The sequence below is a fragment of the Aegilops tauschii genome, chromosome 2 (genome assembly GCF_002575655.3).
Source record: "Aegilops tauschii subsp. strangulata cultivar AL8/78 chromosome 2, Aet v6.0, whole genome shotgun sequence".
In the NCBI taxonomy this organism is placed as follows: domain Eukaryota; kingdom Viridiplantae; phylum Streptophyta; class Magnoliopsida; order Poales; family Poaceae; genus Aegilops; species Aegilops tauschii.
In genome coordinates, this window is record NC_053036.3 from 636,003,606 (window position 1) to 636,023,749 (window position 20,144).

Here is a 20,144-nt window from a genome sequence, read left to right on the forward strand (position 1 = left end):
CAGAAAACTATGAACTTGTATAAATTGCAAACAATCTCTCATCTCACCGCCCTCCAACATCTCCCCCACCCGAACCATGCCCTCTCGTTCTCCTCCTTTCTCTCAAACGGCAACCACCACTCCCAACTGTCTCAATTCTTCCATGATCTATTTGTGCCTCACTCCCAACCCTATAGTTTTTCAATAATTTTTTATCACAAACTATATAAATCATCTATCATAAAATAAATGTTAAGATTGTTGAACTATATCAACCCTATATATAGCTGGATCCACACATATGTTGTGATAAAGGGTTCCCCCCCGCTTTATATATAAAGCAGACGACCGATACATCCAGATTGCTGGGGCCACAGCACAGCAAAGCCCAAAGAAAAAACAAGAAGAGAAAAGAAGAGAAATAAATGCCGACATTGGCAGATCAATGGAGAAAGGAAGCCCGACAACCGCTGCACCCTCTAAAGAAGTACCACCACGCTCCAAGCATCTCGAAGCGGCGTGCACTAAGCAACACCTTCAAGAAGGGATGAGACGGCGCCGCCGTTGTTGCCCGAACAAGTTCTAGGGTTTCCCCCGGTACACGGGGGATAGTGGGGAATTACACCCGACGCCCCTCAAGAGGGGCCGATTGCGCCTGCAGGCGTCACCGCGTCGGTGCCGGACAAGCCGACATGGATTTTTCCCGATCCACGACCACCACCACCACCCCTGGCATTTCGACATGCATCACCCCAACATCCGCCCACCAGCATGTGCCCCCACGATTACCGGGCAACCCTCGCCGCCTCATTGGAGCTGCCAACACGAGACCTGGAGATGGAAAGGGAACAACGGCCACGGGAGCGACCACAACGCCACCGGAGGGAGGGGACAACCTCCACCGCCTCAGCGGGGCCGATCGGACGCGGCGAGAAGGACTTGCTTGGCACCGAATGCCCGGCCGGGTCCACTTGGGCCCGGACAATCCTGTCACCACGCTGCAGCGCGCTGATCGACGAAGCCCACACCGCCCGAGAACTCCGCCCCCACGCCACCACCAGGGAACAACGCCGCCGAACGCCGAGCCACCGGTCCACCCAACCGGGATGAGGCCCAAAATGGCCTAGATCTGGGCTGGGCGGGCGCCGCCAGGCCCAGCGCCACCGCGCCGCCCCACGGCCAACGGCCGCACCGCCGTGTCGAGCACCACCACGGCCCGCGGCATCACCACCGACGGGCAGCACTGAAGCCGGCCGAGGTGCACCGCCGCCGGCCATCACCGCCCGAGAATGGGAAGGCCGCGTGCGGGGAGAGGCATACCACTGCTGCCAGCACCACGCGGCCGGGGACCGGCAGCGCACGCTGACGGCGGCGGGAGGAAGGAGGGACGCGGGGGAGAGCTGGAGGGGCGCGAGGGAATGGCCCCCGGCCGCCTTGCTCGGGGAGGCAACGCGGGGGTACGGGGAATGGAGGGGGTGGGGGAGGAGAAGGGGAACGTGAGGGGGAAGGGGCTGGCGGCTCCGGCGGGCTCCGGCCGCCGCCGCGGTGGAACCCTAGGAGCGGGGAGCGGGGTCGGGGTCGGGAGCGGGCTGGATCCACACATATGCATATACCAAAGTTATATATTAAATAAAGAAAAAACACTATAGATATGCGAGCTTGATCGGTGCAGAGGGCAGCAACGGTAGCAGCGACGAGCTTGATCGGGTGCAAAATTTGAAGACGAAGGGGTCGGGCGCATGGGTGGCCACGATCCATAACTCAAACGTGAGACTGAGTGTCGCGCTAGTCGTTAAACGCGCCGACGACGGCCATGCGGCAAGAAACGTAGCCGAGAGCCCTATCTAAAGCGGGTACTTTTAAATTTGATGCCAAGATTTTTGAGTAAGCCAAGGTGTTTTTCTACGGCCTCTACGTAAGCCGAGTTCACTTTTGTTACTGTGTGTGCTTTGATCGGTACTCGACTTACACCATTTCGAGAATACGTGTTTTTACACTTGGCTAACATGCAGACGCACGGCAACGTGTGATTTTTTTTTAGTGATATCTAGCTTTGTTTTATTAGATACAGACGCAGGCTCATGCATATACATTCACTTCTACAAAAAGAAAAGTACTTAACAACTGTATCTCATGAACTTTCTGTTGGATAATCCAAACATGTGTTGCAAGGATTAGGTAAGTTTGAGTTAGTTTCCTAGTCCAACTGTAGGGGTGGGAATACTACTCCAGGTAGAGTTGCACTTAGACGTGTCATAGTAGTATACGTATGAGTCAGATTAGGTCTAAGTTGGGATCAGCGTTGCCGATTGATTAATTTATAGGCAAGTTTGACTGGACCGGAAAAGAGCTGTCCGGTTGGACTTGGAATGTCACTGGAATTGCATGGACTCTGTGTCTGCAGTTGTATTGTATAGGGCATCTTTGTTCCTCGAAGACTTCGTGCATCAGACTCGAACAGATCTGCCTCCTACCCAGTCTTCTCCCCTCTGACCCTTCTTCCTTGGCCGCCATGGACGATTTGCCGCACTGCACCTGCGAGAAGACCCAGTGCCTCCAGCGGTAAGTAAGCCACTGGCGACGCCGCCGACGTGCTCTTACGGTCCTCCTCACCGAAACCGCATTCACATGCATGCAGCTACTGCCATTGCTTCGAGGCCTCGGTGTTCTGCGACGAGGGGTGCTCCTGCCAGGGCTGCCGCAACACAGAGGACAACTCCGACGAGGTGGATGAGCGCGCAGAGTGCATCATGAAGAAGAAGCCCGACGCCTTCAAGCCCAAGATCATCGCCGGCGATGGGCCTGGGCTGCAACAGCAGCAGCAGCGAGCAGCAGGGGTGCACGTCAAGGGATGCAACTGCCGCAATTCTGAATGCAAGAAGCTCTACTGCGAGTGCTTCAAGGTACGTACATACTCACGTCTCCTCTGCTTTTATTTGGTTTTGCCTTGCATGACTTCATGTGCTGTCGGTGCTCGATCTCATGCTCGATTTGCGGCTGTCTCGAATCGAAGCACGGCGTCGGGTGCAGCGACAAGTGCCAGTGCACAGGGTGCGCCAACACCTTCGGAGTGAAAGGCGGTGAGTGCATCGATCGCCACACATATATTCTCTTCTACTTTCATTTATTTTATTTAAGAGATAAGTATATTTTTCGCCCTCGAACTCTTCCTAGAGTTTAGAAATCGTCCCTCAACTCTAAACCGGAGAGTTTTCGTCCCTCAACTATCAAAACCGAATAGTTTTCGTCCCTCGTGCCGCTTGGGGCGGTTTTAGTCCCGAGTGTACAGTAAATCGGTGAACAGTACAATCAAAAAAATAGCAACAAAAATCAAAAAACTCTGGAATTTTACAGCATCGAAGATACTTTGGTGCGCAAGACACGTGCAAAATTTTGTGGTGTTTTGATATTCGAGCAACTCGTGGCAAACAAAAAACTATAAATATGTACGTCAGTGAACAATAATTCAAAATAGCAAAAAATTTCAAAGCAGTATGAATTGTTTTGGCATAAAAGAGGCTTGGGTGCCCAACGTGCGTGCAAATTTTCATGATGTTTGGGTATTGTATGAACTCGTGACAAAAAAACAAAATTTGGCTCAGATTTATTTTTTTGAAAAAGTGCGCTATTTTATTTTATTTTTTGCTAGAGCTCCTCGTATGTCATTTGATCATGAAATTTTGCATGCATCTTGCATACCTGAGCATCTTTGATGCCAAAATGTTTCAATTTTTATTATTGTTTTTGCTTTTTTTTTATTGTTCACCGACGCACATATTTACAGTTTTTTGTTTGCCACGAGCTGCTTGAATGTCGAAACACCACGAAATTTTGCACGGGTCTTGCACACCATATTATCTTCGATGTTGTAAAATTTCAGATTTTTTTGATTTTCTTTTTGCTATTTTTTCGATTTTATTGTTCACCGATTTACTGTTCATCCCAGACTAAAACCGCCCGAGGCGGCACGAGGGACGAAAACTATCCGGTTTTGATAGTTGAGGGACGAAAACTCTCCGGTTTAGAGTTGAGGGACGATTTCTAAACTCTCGGAAGAGTTCGAGGACGAAAAATATACTTATCCCTTTATTTATAGCATTTATACATTTATGCTCAGTCGTGTTCTTGCATGATCAATTGCCAGCGGCTCAACAAGCACATAGTGATAGTCCTGAAGGAACATCTGGCGGCTCCGGTGAAACACTTGCCCGTTCTAATGGATCGTCCGCAATCATCAACGACGACATGGCTTCTCAGTTGACAGAAACAAGCATCATGGACGATATCCACATCCCCAGCGAATTGAGTCACATGGATGTTGATCTTGGTCCACCAACTCAAACCCTGGGGTGAGTTATATTTTCAACATCCTTGTCAAATGCCATCTACTCCTGCGCTACTGCTATGCCGAGCGGAGTGAAATTTCAAAAGAAAAAAAATCGAATTGGTAAGTTATCCAGTTTACCAGACTTTGCCGCGACAAACTTTTATGAACGTCCCCTTTCTTAAAAGAACAGTTTGTCGTGATAGTCTTCTTTGTGATGTGTTTACACCTGCTCCACGGTCTTCATTGGAACAACATGCAAGTGACAGTTTACGGTAAATAGGATGTGTTAGCATTCTAATCATGTGTTCCTTTGTGTAGTGACGGCGGCCTCGAGGACATCATCTTCTATTCAGACTTTCAGCACAATATTGATCCCCAAGCACATCAGGGGTTGGCGCAGCAGGCCGATGCATCGCTGAGCAATGACGCAAACTCCCTACTAGAGCAGGGCCCTTCAAAAACTGACACTTGTGATCTTCTCCACCATGGTAGCCAGATCAACAAACTCAGTGGAATTCGATCTTGATGAAGCTGATGATCAACTTAAAACCATACTCCACTTGAGTATTGTGATGCTGATACATACAGCTCGCCTAGTTTGAGATTTGCTCAGTGTAGTTTATTATCTTCCAAATAGCCGCAAATAATTTCCCTGAGAATTTTATGAATCCCTAATTGGTACATATATGATTATTATCTTCCAAATCTTTTCCCTGAGAATTTTATGAATCTCTCTGGTGTGTTTTGATGATGATATGACGTGACGTGAAAAGTCTACACTGGACTGATATAGAAGTAGAACACAACCATATATTAAAAGCTACCGTCATGAATTACTGGTGTGGTCAATCAAAACAAACAATATAACTGGGGTACAACTCTTACTAGTACAATATAAGTGTAACATGAAATTCAGTAGTGACGACTTATATATCAACACATGCCGGTCGTGGTCTCTTCATATGATTAACCTATATATATCAACCTTCTCCTCTATAGTGTCAATACTTTTCTCTCATGTCATGTGTCAGCCACCAAGGCACAAGCTTCTCCACTTAGCCGCAAGAGCGATCAAGCCCGAGCCTTGCCCTGAGCCACTTGGAGACATCGTCCATTTCCTCAGGGGTGGTGTGATGGCCCAGTCTGCACAAATGACATGATGTCAGTACTACTAAATTTCAGAAGAAAAATACGAAGTGGGAAAATTGTGCATGTCCATCTGTAGTACCCGTTGTAGGCTTTGAAATTCAGGTAAGAAAAGCCCGAGTTCCGCAGAAACTCGGCTGACCTCTCACCGTTCCTGTACGTGACTGCCTCGTCCCCTGCAGGAACACAAAGAAGGAAATTAAGCATTTTTAGTAGTAGTAAATTTCACAATTCAGAAGAGATTAATTCAGCACATGGACAGCAAAACAATAGGCAATGCTAACCTCTTCCATGGCCAAGCATTATCGGCAAGGCAGCAGCCCTCCTGAAAGCAGTCTGTGAGCTCTCAATCTTGGTCCTCAGGGTCCTAAACAATATTCGAATATGAGCTTAACAGATACTACCAATATACTGTATCAATAACATGACTGTTTTTTCGTCAAAAATATCAGTGTCAGACCTGGAGCAGGGAAGCCAGCCGCTCAACCCAATGATAGCGCTGAGGGTAGGGTACGCAACACCGTTTGAGAACCTTCCATGAGCATAACATGCGGCAGAGTGGAACGCAGTGGCGGCTCCCATGCTGAAACCGCCTATCCCAAGCCTCACTGGAGATCGTGCGCTATTAGCATTAGTACATAATTTTTATTCGCTAAATGAATGTGGTACATGTCGAAAAAAATCAGATTACCATCAGAGGGCTCGGACGATAGCAAGTTTACTATGTGTGCGGCGGATGCGTCCAGCCCTTGGACGTCGTCGGGGCCGTCAACCGAAGTCTCCTCCACATCGATCGGACCCTGTTTCATTTCAGTATGCAATGCAGTGCAAAGATGGTCATTTCAGTATGCAATCCAGCTAATTTTATCTGATAAACTGGTCATAGCAACAACAGAGGAAGAACAGAACAGACAACAAGGTGCAAGATAGTGAGCTCATTGATTAGACTGAAGAAAATTAAGAAAACAATGCAGGCCACAAAGTAGTACAAACCCCTGTTTGAGATACACAGATGAGTTATATCGGAATTCAAAAGCCATCCTACTCACTCCACTATCTTGGAAGCCGGCTCACAAGTCACAACGCATACACACACATCAGGCACCATTGCCATGTACCATGCGTGGTTATATTTCACTAGCAGCATTATTAGCTAGCAGTATAAGAGCACGCAACCACAGGAGGCCATATTAACTAATGGCGATGGTGATGCTGATGCTGGCTTCTGGACCTCCGAGTCACATCTCTGTAGTCGCAAGAAGCAACACTTAATAATACAAAACAAACAGTGGAAGATAGTCCATCAAGTTGGATCATATTACTCAGAGCAGGGAAGGGTATTCTAGCACTGGTATGTGAGTCACCCCGGAACAATTTCATTGTCGAGGGCTTTAAAGTTGAGGTTGCGCACACAGCAGAAACCCTCGCCCACCTCGTGGCTCTCAGTCCACACCAGCCACTCGTGCTAGTAGACCGGGTTATACAGCTGAAGCTAAACTGGCTGATATAAACACATCATGCCCCCAGTACATCGAAAACAGTTAATTGCCTGATATAAACACAACGTTGCCACGAACATACTGAATTAAATAAGCCCTTTTTTCCTAATCCTAAACAAATAGAAAGGACAATCAATCCACCACTTGTGTAGTCAACTGCATCGATACCGCCCATGTCATCACTGTCAACCTCTGTAGCTCCCTCCTCCTGGATTGTCATTTTCACCTTAATATTTTGATCTATATACCAGTGAAACCAACAATGGTGAGAGCCATTATATTTTCATGTCAAATAACTGTAAGAAACTAAGAAATTGTGATCTATGCCTACTCTACATCTGTCACACACAAACAATTATCACCTAAACAACAATGGGATCATGTGTTAACAATGATATTTATCAAATAAAATAGGCTGGTAAAATTTGCAGATGGGATCTAACCTGTGACAATTCACAAAAACACTCATCTATAGGTATTGCAATGCGAAGGCCAAAAATACAGTAAACAATAATTCAATCTATGAAAATATAATTCATAATTGAGCAAGTACACAATATTTGGTTTCCCATTTAAAGCAATTAACAGCAAGTGGAGCACCATCCATCTCGCACACACGATCCAGCACATCCACAAGCACCAGGCACTGCACACACACAACACGCACACACATCATGCAGGAAGAGCTGGCCCAACCGCCAGCCGCCACTGCGACATGGATCGATCGCAAGGAGATGCATGCAAATTTTGCATAAGGAAAGACACTTACGTTGTTTCTTGCGCGTCGCAGCTCCTCTGAAAGCTTTGCACATATCAAGGGGCATACAATTTAGTCATCTATAATGTACCGATGGTTCAAAAGGGACAAGGATTTCAGTGTGATGAAAAAAAAAGGATTCTGCACAAACTCAGCATAGCCTAAGCTTATACACCCAACCAATCACACTATTAGTGTGCAAAGTATGAACAAAGATTTTACTATGAGTTCTCCCTTAATTCTCAACAACCAGGAAGCCCTATCATGGTTAGTCAACTGCATCGTTGCAGACCTGTTGGTGTAAGATTTGCACATTGGTTTCAGAATTTCATGGTATTGCTACTGAATGGTCCGATTTGATAGTGATAACATTATTTTGTGTTTGAACTGAAGGGTACAGATTACATCAAAAGATACTATCTCCGTTGATCTCATTTCTATATTTCTGTTGCTTCTATAGTAATACTACTGCATGATGACAATTCTGCTTGTGTATCTCTGTCTTTGTATGTTGGGCAGTGACAAAACTACAAATAGTCTTACACGAAAACAGTAATGGTACATTGCTATGGTTCATGCTATTATAGTTCATATTATTTTGTATTGTTGCTTGGAACAACATGTCTGTTCCTAACATATCTACAGGTACTGACGGAATTTAAACTTTTGGTGCAGGCATCCTATATATGTCAGACATAGAACATAAGGAAAGAGAAAACTGGAAAAGTCAACCACGTTGCAAAATTAGAAAGAATTCATATATGGGGATATCAGATTATCCCTCGGCAGGAAAGAAAAAAAGGAAGCCTTCAGCTGCTAGCTATTCAGGGACATAAAAGTTAGAGCAGTTTGAATTGTCGGAAAGTATGTTTTCTTTATTCTTAGCCATCATCAATAGAGAGTACCTTTGAAATCCAGCATCAGAAGAATGTTTTAAACTTGTAAACTCAAGTACTCCATGCAGCTAGCTTAATGCACCAAAAACTCTGCCGCAGCAGAGCACAACAAAAGGAAAACCCTGCCACACGCCGAACAAATCAGTACGACCACTTAGCCATGGACATGATAGAATTAAAATGGGCTTATTCCATCTGTGCCCCCAATTCCTTAGTTGTGCTCAGTTTTTCCCACGCTTTAAACTTTTGCTCACTTTTCCCCACTCCCTTAGCTGAAACTCTCACAAATGTTCATAACAGACGTTTGCCGTCTTGGCCGTTAACTGACTTGTGGGGCCACGTTGGACTCTGTTGACTGTGGTTGTGGCTTCGCTGGTTGGGCCGTGTTTGTGTTCATAGGACGGGCCCGTTAGTTTGTTGGGAATAAATTAAAAAAGCCTTCTATCGATGGATGCAGCCTGCTATGCATGCCCGGCTTTGGCATCGATTTAGCCTGCTATGCATGCGAACACCGCCACGCACGCATCTAGTGACCTAGACCTAAACGCATGCATGCACGCCGAGACGCACGCATCGATCCTTGCCGCCCGGTTGCCGGTGGATTTAGTCGCTCCGCAGCGTCGTTTCACGCGTCGCAGGCATACGTGCCGGTGGCAGAAGGGGCAGGCTGCACGCACGCTCGCGTCTATGTCGAGGCATCGGTTCACGCGGCACGAGTGCCGCTCGATTCAGTTGTGGGAGGCAGGCAGCCGCCAACGCAGAGCACGCAGAAGGGGGAGGCAGGCAGCCGCCAACGCAGAGCACGCAAAGCACGTTCGCATGGATTCACGTTCACACATTTATGATCGCATCGGTTCACGCATGCACTGAGTCACGATCTACGCCGTTTGCGCGTGTACCCACTTCGTCTCTCCTGGCTATTTAAACTGCCCTTCATTGCCTCTTCTTCTACAGATCCATCTGCGCCTCCCACTTCTCTTCTTCCCCCAAAAGCCAAAGCCGTTCCACTCAGCGAAGCGTTTCAAGATGCAGTACAACGGGCCGACGTTCCAAGCGCCGCCCACCGTGCCGGAACGGCGGTACCCCGCCAACGTCATCGTCGAGGCATCGCTCCGCGTGTGGGCGATCTCAAGCTGGAGGGGTAGCACTGAGCTTGCACGGGGGTTCCTCCATGCGGGCTTCCACCACCTCCCGCCGGGCTCGCCGCCCATGTTCAACCTCGTGGAGCAGCGTCCCCACGCCAACGCTCCAGTGGTAGGGCTCGTCGTCCACTTCACCAGCAGGTTCGATGCCTACTACCTGCTCGGCAAGGTGTATTGGTGTGGGTGCGAGTTCATCGCATTCACCACCCATAACATCTTCACGGACTTCGAGAGCGTCTTCCCCGCTCGCAACCGCATGCACAGCCTCCCGTACTACGTCGGCGACAACGGCCTTGAGGAGGAGTACTGAAGCCGACGGCGAAGAAGACGGTGAAGCCGGCGGTGTGCGTGTTGCCCTAGCTACCCTATCCCTATCTACTATGTAGTGTGAGTGTGAGTTTGGTGTGCGTGTTGCCCGACCTAGCTATGTAAGAACTTGGGAACTTATGTTGCCCTAGCAACCCTATCTATTTATGTGTGTTATATTAATGTTTTGTTATGTTTGTTGCCCTAGCAACCCTACTATCTAAGTTAATTTATGTGTGTTATATTAATGCTTTGTTATGTTTGTATTTCCCTTTGTATTTTGTTTGTCCCAAGTTTAGACACGGCTAATTGGCGTGGGGAAAATTAACCAAACTAACTAAAAATGATGTGTTCATAGATGCCTTCTAAAAATAAGAACATATTGTACATTTGTACACGGCTTTGGTTTGAGAGCTCTGTATTTTTTAGGTATTCCAAGAATACTTTGGTTTTCAGAAATATTGAAGTATCAAATACTTTGAGATGTTTGGCTTTAGTCAAAAGTGTAGTTTTATATACTTTAATATGTAGAAAACTACACTATGTTTGAAGTATATAAAAAAGAGGGTTGGACCTCTTTTTCCAATCATGAAGTATTGGTTCTCTAGGCATAATAATACTGCGGTTTGCAAATACTTTGATTCTAAAAAATAAAGGGACCCATAAAGGAAAGCAAAAAAAATCCTCAATGAGATAGAAGAGATTGGGCAATCAAATTAATGAAAAAAGCAATCAGAAACAAAAAAGGACAAAGCAATCGTTCCTAAACAAAAAAAAGAAACATCGCTTGTTTCTGGGCCTCATTTATCCTTTGTGGGCCTATTGCAGCTTGATTCTCTTTGGGCCCGCGAACTAGGTTTCTAGCAGAACTGACGAACTCGAGGACAAAAGTTTGGCAAGTGCGAGAGAGAAGAGATGAACTTGATGTATATCCCTTGTGCTGCTCAAGTACTACTTACTGTCATCTGACGAGCTAGGGTATGATCCAACACTCAAGGTTATTTGCTAACAAAATAATCCTATCACTGAACTGGTACTTGTCTTCTGCCGAAACTGAAAGTGTCGAAACTTAACAGTAAACTGCATACATTCAGAGATCGACAGTTGCACTAAACAGAGTTGCATTTGAGATAAACAGACTTGGATTGCTAAACAGTGGCAACAACAGTAGACAAACATCTCTAACGAGAGATGGACATCAAGTAAAAAATTCCTAGAGCAAGTATTCCTAAAGCTATCAGATTGGATTGCTTCTTCAACTCAATCAGCTGCTTGAAGTTCTTGTTCATCTTCTTCAATTCCGTCTTCAGTTCGACATCTACCACCGTCGGGTATTCCGGACGCGCTGTTGCTGCCGGAGCGGCACTGTCATGGGGCAGATTGAACTCGCGGATTGCATTCCCCCTCGAATCCAGCAAGCCCAACCCTTGAAGCCTCTGGATGTAATCATCCATCCACTCGAAATGGTGGCATTTCTTCACGATCTGAAAACGAAATGTGATAGATTTTTTGAGAAATTAGACATAAAGGATGCGAGGAAAACTCAGATCTAACCTGCCCCTCCGGCTTGCTCTCGCATTTGACGAACTCGCGCCCAAAGTTCCCATTCTTCTCCTCCTTCGAAGTCAACCGCTTCAGTGGCGCAGTCCGTGGGCAGTCAGTGCATCGAGTCATCGGCACTGGACCATACACCGGCCACGTGGAACGGGGGGCTGACGAGGAGGTCGACATATCGCCCGAGAGGAAGAAACAGAGGAATTGCTCGAGAGGAAGAAGAACGAGAAGATGGGGAAAGAAACAGAGGAATTGCTCGAGAGGAAGAAGAACGAGAAGATGGGGAAAGAAACAGAGGAATTGCCCTATCTGCTCGATGCCTTTGTCTGTCAGATGGAGAAGAGGAGAAGGGGAAGCTATATTGACGATTTGCCACATTGTATTTTGTAGTTTGAATATTTGAACCAACTCTTAACACTGACATGTGGTGGTCATGTGCGAAAAATACAATTTCATATGTAAAGTGGGGCAGATCGTAAAAACCCGAGAAGGACAGTGCAGTAGCCAATCAGGATGCATCACGCGGATCGCGCATGCCTGCCCACATCTGACGGGTGGTGTTTGGCGCTTGGTAGGATCCGACGACGGACGTTCGACGCTAGGGTTTGGAGCATTTCTGCGGGGTTATGAGCGAGTCAACGGGGTTATTAGGGTTTGACCAGATTTCAAATGGCCATAACTAAATTAGAAAAAATCGCAAAAATATAAAACAAATGTAGTTCGTCCGTTTATGAGACCTAGTTACCATAAAAAAATATAAACTCGGTATAGGGGCATTTTTTTGAAAAATCATTTTTTGAAGTGATCTGTCAAAATCAAGTTCAAATGTTTTTTAAAAATTCAAAAAAACTCAAAATGTTGTAATTCTTGTGCACATAGCCGTCATATGTGACAAGGTTATGAGAAAAAAATATAAACTTGGTGTAGGTCATTTTCATGAAAAAAGGCTTCACACAAATGAGCTATCACCTATGAACATGTTCAGAGTTCGTATAATAGGGAGAGAGGGTTTAGGGTTTGAAAAAAAATCAAAAAAATCAAAAAAATCAGAAAAAATCTCCATAGCTTCATTTTCGAGTGAATAAGAAGGATCTGAACTTACTTTTTCATTTTCATATCCAAAACGTGTTATTTCACGGTTTTGAATTAAAAGCATATTTTTTCAAAAAAAATGTAGTAATATGAATATTAATCAATAAATAGTGAGACTTCGTTTTTACCATATATATATATGGAACAAGTGTTCATAAAAATATATATGCCTCATTTAGCCAAGGTAAAAAAAACTTGATTTCAAATAGGGCTGTTTACCCTAGCTTTCGAGCTTGTTTCTAGCACATTTCTCATTCGGACTGTTCACCTACGAATATTGGGCTTCAAATGCTCGATCAAATACACCACACAGAGCAATGAACCTCCAATGTTCAACTTCAACTTTGGCTCGAATCCAAATTTTGGCCCAAATTAAAATATTGATTTAAATTCAAATTTTGATGGAAATTTGAATTCTGACACAAATAAGAAACCAAAGTAGAAGCAACATTATTACAAGGGATCCCTTATTACAACTGATAAGTTTTCACAGTAGCTCAAATATACCAAGTTTTAAGATGCCAACATCTTAATACAAATCTACAAAGTTTTAAGCGATCGACTCGCCCTCAAATTGACAACACAAACATTTCCCAACAACTTAATTCAAATTTTCGACTTGCTCCTTGTGTTTGCAGCTGGCTTCACCGTCTTGCTCCTGGTTTCCCTAGTTGAGATGCTCTTTTCTTTCAGACTCTTGTTCCTTTTGATCTTGGGCTTTACTTGGGGTTTTTCCCGTGGAGGTGTTGATGGAGTAGTTCCACTCGCCGAGCACTTGACGTCCATTTGACGGTCATCTATGGGTTCAATAATCTTTAAAGGCACAGTTGGAAAAATTACCCCCTCCTCTTCCTCTCTTATAGCTTCAAAACCATCAAAGGCCATGGTTTCAAAATCTTCTGCTTCTTCATCTCTTGGCCTTTTCTCCCTAGAGCTGGTAAATAAAATTATAAGCCATAGGCAAAAAAGACAACAAATGCAAACAAAAGGGTAGCTGCATTCTACAAAGGGTGCAAACACATACCAAGATGCTTCATTTGCTGCTGCATTCTCCACTGCTTCAATTGCTGCTGCATTCTCCACTGCATCTTCAGTCTCCATTGCTGCTGCATTCTCCTCAGCATTGGCTGCTGTCCATCTTTCCTCCTCTCCAAATGATGCATCCACTGCATTGGTACAAAGCCTAGCAATATGCCCCAGAACTCCACATTTTTTGCAAGCACGTTTCTTTGGTAGACGACCCTCCTCACCTGCTCTAATCCTCTGGTTCCTTGGTCTTCCTGGTGGTCTAGTAATGACAGGAGCGTGGAGTTTGAACCCTAGATCTACTATGTTCCATTGATCTTTCCCCAATAGTGCAGGCACATTGTCAGCATAAGCAGACATAAATTTGGCAACAGAGAAATACTCAGAGCAATATTGATCAACTTCACCATCTGCATCCCCGATAACGGTCATCAGATGTAGGGCATGTATGCATGGCTTCCCACGGATCTGCCATTGCCTACAAGTACATTCTCTAGTACTTAGGTTCACAGGATACCTCCATACCCTATTTTTAGTGTCAGTATATGTAACCTCTCCCTCATATGTACCAGATCGAATACATTTCATCTTCAGTCCTCTTGCCTTCAAGTGCAATGCCTTAATCAGTGATGGGAGCATTTGATGACCAACATATTGTGTTTCTGCAATTCTTTTGCGAAGAGCCATCTTTATCATGATCATTTGCCTCATCTTGTCAAATGCTTGCCACAACAAGAGCCCTTTCACTGACTTGAACTTTGAATTGAAGCATTCTGCAAGGTTACTGGTCACATAATCTACTTTGCAGATTTCGTTGAATTGGCTTCTTGACCACACCTTACCATGATGTGCATCCATGTACTCCTTCACAAGAGGATTTTGAGCATACAACACTCTCAAATGGTGTTCATGCTTCCTTTTGCTGCATGTGTATGATGCTGGCCATAAGTTCTCATCATAAACTTTACCTTTGAACTTCTTTTTGAAATTATGCGCTAGGTGTCGCATACATTCCCTATGCTCCACTCCAGGGAATACAATTTCCACTGCACTCTCTAAACCCTTGCAAGCATCTGCGTGTATAGCTAAACCTGGGGGTGTGCCTATAATGTTGCGCAACTGCTGCAGAAACCAGACCCAACTTTCCTCAGACTCTGCCTCCACCACACCAAATGCAACTGGGAATAGCCAGTTGTGTCCATCAACTGCAGAAGCTGCTACTAGCTGTCCTCTCCATCTTCCAGTCAAATGTGTAGCATCTACAGCCAAATAGGGCCTGCAACCATCTAGAAACCCCTGCCAGCAAGCCTTGAAACAAACAAAAGCCCTTCTGAAGCACTCCTTCTGAAATGACTTCCCATTTATTTTGAATGGAACTGTATGCTTGTCAATCTCTACAACACTCCCTGGACTTGCCATCTCCACTTCAGCTTTGAAAGTGTAAAGCAGCTGAAAACTGTCATTCCATTGACCATTAATTCTGTCAAGAGCCCTTTCCCTAGCATTGAAAATTCTCATGTAAGGAATTTCTATCTTGTACTTCTCAAAAAGCTTCCCATGGAGTGCTGTTGGACCAAGTCCAGGTTCTTCTCTCAGCCAATCCAATATAGCATCTGCCACCCACCTAGTTTTTGCTAGCTTGGTTTTGGCCTTTCCCCCTCCCCCTCCAGGTGGACATGTGTGCTTGTGTGGGTTTTTCTTTATCTGAAACAAAATAAAAGGGTAAAAAACAGTTGAGAAACCTTACTCAACGATCTGAAACTAAATTACTAACTGAACTTGGATTACCTGAATATATTTGCTCTTGATCATACGAGATGCATGCAACTTCCACCTACACCTAGGATATGGACAAAATACTGTGAACCTTGCTGGCTCACTCCTTTTAATCTTATAGGTGTTTTCAGATATAATGCACCATGTTGTCACTGCATTCCGACAGTCCACCATTGATTGGAAAATGGTACCTACACTAAGCTCAGGTTTTTCCCTGTTCCACTCAATTGTTGGCATGTCATCACCATCGTATTCATCCTCGATTAAGCTCTCCATGTTCTCCACCTTCTCTTCATCGTCAGTGTCATCAAACCTAGCTTGGCTGATGGGCTCCTCCATATATTCGTCATCCACTACTTGCTGACTGGCTACATCGACCAGTTCAGGAAACATCATCTCGTCTTCATCATCATTTGTAGGCACTGCCTCGTCAGGTTCTGCATCTTCTTCTACACCAACTGCAGAAGGTACACGAGAAGCAGCAGCTGAATCGGAACCAGAATTGGCAGCAGGCATGTTCTGGCTCCATGAACCACTTGCTTTACTTGGTGTCGACCTACAAGGAGTGCCGGGGTGCTGGCTATTAGCCAGACAGATGATGTCTGAACTCCCTTCCCCTTCGCCCGTTCTGCGCGTGGCTGAAGCACATCGATTTGGAGTTTACCAAATCGGCAGCCAGCAATCCCAGCAAAAAGCAACGGCATATGATCGTCGCAAGTTAGTGGGAGAAATCTTTGCTCGTCACTGCTGAAGTAATTCAGTTCAACAGCATCGGCATCACTCCAGGGATAGGTGTTTCGGAGCTCAGCTCGCAAATCTTTGAAAGATATGCTGGTTTCTACCACTTTGGGATAGAAAAATGATGAAATCAAATGCGGTTTAGTACCACGCAGCACACTAGTTTCCATTCTAATCGCCAGCCGGAAAGCCAGCGCGGGATCAATCCTATTTTGTTGAAGGAAACAAAGGCTTCAGTTAGCCGGGTAAAATCGAGCACAAATTCAAACGATTCAAGCAAACAGAAGTCAAATACGGCCTACAATACGACTTAGAACGTCAATTCGAGAGGAAACAATGCTTACCCAGGTTTAATCCATGAATTATCTGCCGCAGATTCCACCCAATCCTCTCCACGGTCGACTGCATTCCGGCCATCCTCACTCAACATCGCTACGTAATCCCAGGTGGGGAGGTGGGCTATATCTGGCGGAGACGCGGCGTCGCCGACGAACTGAATAGGGGCATAGGGTGGAGGAAACAACTGTGGTGGACGCGGCACGACGCCGGCGGAGGGGGAGGGGCGGCGCGGTGCAGTGCGGCCTATCTAGATTTGTTTCAGATTCAGACAGGCTGCCCAATACGTGTCTCCTTGCGGTCCCACCCGTCAGCAAGCAACAGTCAGACGAAGACTTGGCCCCACTCGTCAGCAATTAACGGTCAATGGACGGTCAAGACGGCAAACGCCCGCTATGAGCATTTGTGAGAGTTTCAGCTAAGGAAGAGAAGAAAAGTGAGCAAAAGTTTGGAGTGTGGGGAAAAGTGAGCACAACTAAGGAACCAGGGGCACTAATTTAAATATCCCAATAAAAATTAGAAGGAAAAATGGCCTGACCCACACCAGGCCACCACTCCGCCAAATCCACCCCCGCCACCGCAGCCGAGCCCGACCGACAAAGGAAACCCACAACCCATCACCGCAGGTAAACACCAAAACCTCACCAGACGATGTGGCACAACGAATGTGCTCGGCGCAATCCAGAACCCAATCGGCCGCACCAACATCAGGAAGCCCCCTACATGAAGACTCCACCACCACAACAACCACAACCCAAAAATCACAGCGCCTAATCGAACGATGCCGGCTTGCAAGCACCACCGCAACAGCAGGGCATCACCATCCCCATCCCAAATAAACAAAGAAATTAGAGCCAACGATGAAGGAAAAGGAACGCACCAGTCTGGACGGAGATGGCCGTAGTAGCCGAAACAGGAAGAAGACCGAGACGGACGACCCATACAACAACCACGGCAGCGCCCTCCACCCGCAGCAGGAAAACGGAGCCGTGCGCGCCGCCCCACGGAAATCTGAGCCGCTGACCACCTCTCCCCTGCCCAAATAAATTTTTTTATCAGAGTCGACATCAAAGAAAACATCAAAGAGAGGAGGGTGGTGCGGCGGTGGAGGAGATGGCCGGTGGCGGCCAGGAGAGCAGCGGGTGAAGACTCGAGCAGGAAGAGAACATCAAAGAAAAGAAGAGAGGGTCGGGCTTGTACGTGCAAGAAGCAAACCGACTATACCTGACAACCAGGGGCCACAGGACAGCAATACAATCTCCTCATCGATCCTCACCAGCCGCGATTCATTAGGAGCGTGCATTTCCTGGGAGCTTAGTAACTAGTTAGATGTCTGAGTAGAGTAGTAGTCGGAGTTGAGTTTGAGTACGTGCGTGCGTTGAGATTTGTCTGCTGCGTAAACATATATAAACGCAGACAGGGTGCGTGAGTTTGTACCGAGAGAAAAAGAAGAAAACAAGAAAAGCAATAAATAGAGGAAAAACAGGGCAGATACAAGCCCTTGGCTATTAGTTTTTCGTGCGCGGGGCTATTAGTTTTTCGTGCGCGTGTGTTTGTGTGATTTGATGTGATCCTGAGGGCGAAATTCCAACACTTTCTAGCCACATCCATATATACATGCAAGTATAACCTGAGATGCATCGAGCTAGGTAAAAAGACAATTAGTGTGGTCAAAAAGATATATCTACTACTGTAAACAGGAGACGTACAATTTCCCATGCAAGCTAGCACTATTAGCCTCGATCGAGGCTGCGATGATAAAACAGGAGCCTCGAACGCGCTGGCGAAACGCTGACTGACATGATGACGCTGATCAGTTCCCGGCCGGTGGCGGTGGTGGTGGTGGCCAGGCGAGCTCGATGCCGCCGAGGTCGTCCCACGCGCCGGTGAGGGAGAGCGCCCGGTCGCAGCCACCCCACGGCGCCGCGAGCCCGTCGTAGAGGTGGTCCGTGGTCGCCGGTGTCCAGGGGAACCCGCCGAGCCCGAGATCGAACTGTGGCCGGAAGACGGGGCCGCCGTCGGCGAGGAACGGGAAGACTGGGAGCGGGTGGTCAGAGAGAGCGCGCGTCTCCTGCATGTCCGGCTGCGGCGAGTCGGAGGAGGTCGTCTGGGGCTCAGCGGAGGGCCTGCGGCGCTTGCCGCTGCCGCGGCGGCGGCATGCCCCGCCGACGGGGACGTTGCGCAGCGTGCCGCCTTGCGTCCAGTAGCGGCGGCAGGTGCGGCAGTAGTGGCGCGGCTGCGATGTGCTGTAGTTGTTGTAGTAGCAGAACTTGGTGTCCGTGGAGCTGCAGCGCGGGCACTCCAGCTTCTGCTGCTGCTGCTGGCTCGGGCCGTTCTTCTTGGTCACCGCGCCCTCCTGACAAGTTCACCACGCGCGCGCATCAGTACGTACGTATGTCGCTTGCCGGAGAGGAGACAGAGTGAGCATGCAGTGACTGACCTGCGCTGGTGGAAGCTCAGCAGCGTCAGGGGCGGCGTCCGCGGAGCGCTTGGCGCCGGCGAGGAGCGAGGCGGAAGCTGGAGCCATCTTGTGCGGGAAGAACGGAGCAGCGCATGCCTTGTCCGAACCGGCCGGCTTAAAACGAGCTGCGGGCGCGCGTGGTGATCACCAGGGAAAAGGCATCTACATTCGCGTTCCGCCTGCAGCGGTCAGTCTGATCACCAGCTAGCTAGCTCTAACCGAGCTACTCGTAGTCGTAGCTAGCCAGTTAGCTAGGAGAGGTAGGAGAGAGTGAGACGTAGCGGTCAGTCTGAGCTGGACGGGCGGCGCGGCAATCAGATGATGGAGCTGACGGATCGGTCGACGGGAGCGGTTGGTCCTGGCCTATATATGGAAGCCGGCGGGGTGGCGGGGCCCGCGGGTGACGCGGCAAGGATGCACGGCGGCAGAGCTAGATGCTCTCCTTGCGTCCGAAGGTTGCTTCCTCCACCGTGCACGGTGCGCCCCCATCCGTGTGTGTCGCCGTCGCGTTCTATATATGTCTGGCACGAGCGGCGATGCAGACCCGACGGGCACGGCCATGCCTCTTGGTAGGAGTAGGACGGTTCCGTTCAGTTTACCGAGGAAACCGATCGTGCAGAGGAGACTGGAGAGTTCTCGGCCCGTCTTCGACCGTCGTGTTCATGTGGATGGAATCTTGCGAGTTGCCGCTAGCACCAAACATGCATGCACGCGCGCTCTTGCGCCGCGACTGGGAGCTCGCCGTGATAGCGGGCGCCGGCCGGACACGCGGTGAGACCGACGCATGCATCCAGTGTGTGTTTGGGTGCGCGGCAACCTTGGCGAACGAACGGACGACGGGGCCGGGTCGGCGTTAATGGGGACGGACTCGAGCTGGCGGGTGGTCGTCGCGTTACCGTGAAGCGGCGCGGGGCCCGGCGGAGGTTGGCGAGCTAGGCGAGAGAGAGGACAAAGGGGGGACATGGCCGGTGCCGCTTTTTCTACGCGCCATGAGGGCGACGGAGCTGTCACCGTCGTGGGTTCTGTCTGTCGTCATTGCTGCGAGGTTAGTTTCATTCATGGCTGGCCGATGCTAGGCGCAGAGGGCCGCCTGAGCGATTCTTCCGCGT

General features: G+C 47.7%; 3 protein-coding genes across 4 annotated transcripts; all 3 read right to left on the reverse strand.

Annotated features, from left to right (window-relative positions):
* Positions 1-4,848: 4,848 nt before the first annotated feature.
* LOC109734161 (acyl-protein thioesterase 1-like) lies at positions 4,849-9,155 on the reverse strand. The gene is made up of 6 exons (XM_073509685.1): positions 7,034-9,155; positions 6,144-6,252; positions 5,913-6,060; positions 5,737-5,819; positions 5,535-5,628; positions 4,849-5,449 (listed from the first exon to the last, which is right to left on the reverse strand). The coding sequence occupies exons 1-6, from the start codon at positions 7,169-7,171 to the stop codon at positions 5,362-5,364; spliced, it is 660 nt and encodes a 219-aa protein (XP_073365786.1). The 5' UTR covers positions 7,172-9,155; the 3' UTR covers positions 4,849-5,361.
* Positions 9,156-10,797: 1,642 nt separating this feature from the next.
* On the reverse strand, positions 10,798-17,448 carry LOC123497425 (uncharacterized). 2 transcript variants are annotated; one of them, XM_073509367.1, is made up of 3 exons: positions 13,723-17,448; positions 11,607-13,632; positions 10,798-11,536 (listed from the first exon to the last, which is right to left on the reverse strand). In XM_073509367.1, exons 1-2 carry the CDS (start codon positions 15,240-15,242, stop codon positions 13,305-13,307), a joined length of 1,848 nt encoding a protein of 615 aa, XP_073365468.1. In that variant the 5' UTR covers positions 15,243-17,448; the 3' UTR covers positions 10,798-11,536; positions 11,607-13,304. The 2 variants fall into 2 exon arrangements, with proteins under 2 accessions (XP_073365468.1, XP_045089765.2); XM_045233830.2 differs by having other exon boundaries at positions 11,607-17,448.
* Positions 17,449-18,148: 700 nt separating this feature from the next.
* Positions 18,149-19,372, reverse strand: LOC109734151 (dof zinc finger protein DOF3.6-like). Its single transcript, XM_020293369.4, has 2 exons — positions 19,015-19,372; positions 18,149-18,930 (listed from the first exon to the last, which is right to left on the reverse strand). Exons 1-2 carry the CDS (start codon positions 19,099-19,101, stop codon positions 18,388-18,390), a joined length of 630 nt encoding a protein of 209 aa, XP_020148958.1. The 5' UTR covers positions 19,102-19,372; the 3' UTR covers positions 18,149-18,387.
* Positions 19,373-20,144: the final 772 nt, after the last annotated feature.

Excerpts from the sequence above, each read along its gene's own strand:
- LOC109734161 (XM_073509685.1), bottom strand. The coding sequence starts at position 7,171 with ATGACAATCCAGGAGGAGGGAGCTACAGAGGTTGACAGTGATGACATG. Across the intron at positions 6,253-7,033 it reads AAAAGGGCTTATTTAATTCA|GGTCCGATCGATGTGGAGGA; the intron begins GTATGTTCGTGG and ends GAAATGAAACAG. Across the intron at positions 5,820-5,912 it reads GGCTGGCTTCCCTGCTCCAG|GACCCTGAGGACCAAGATTG; the intron begins GTCTGACACTGA and ends AATATTGTTTAG.
- LOC123497425 (XM_045233830.2), bottom strand. The coding sequence starts at position 15,242 with ATGAGAATTTTCAATGCTAGGGAAAGGGCTCTTGACAGAATTAATGGT.
- LOC109734151 (XM_020293369.4), bottom strand. The coding sequence starts at position 19,101 with ATGGCTCCAGCTTCCGCCTCGCTCCTCGCCGGCGCCAAGCGCTCCGCG. Across the intron at positions 18,931-19,014 it reads CTGAGCTTCCACCAGCGCAG|GAGGGCGCGGTGACCAAGAA; the intron begins GTCAGTCACTGC and ends TGAACTTGTCAG.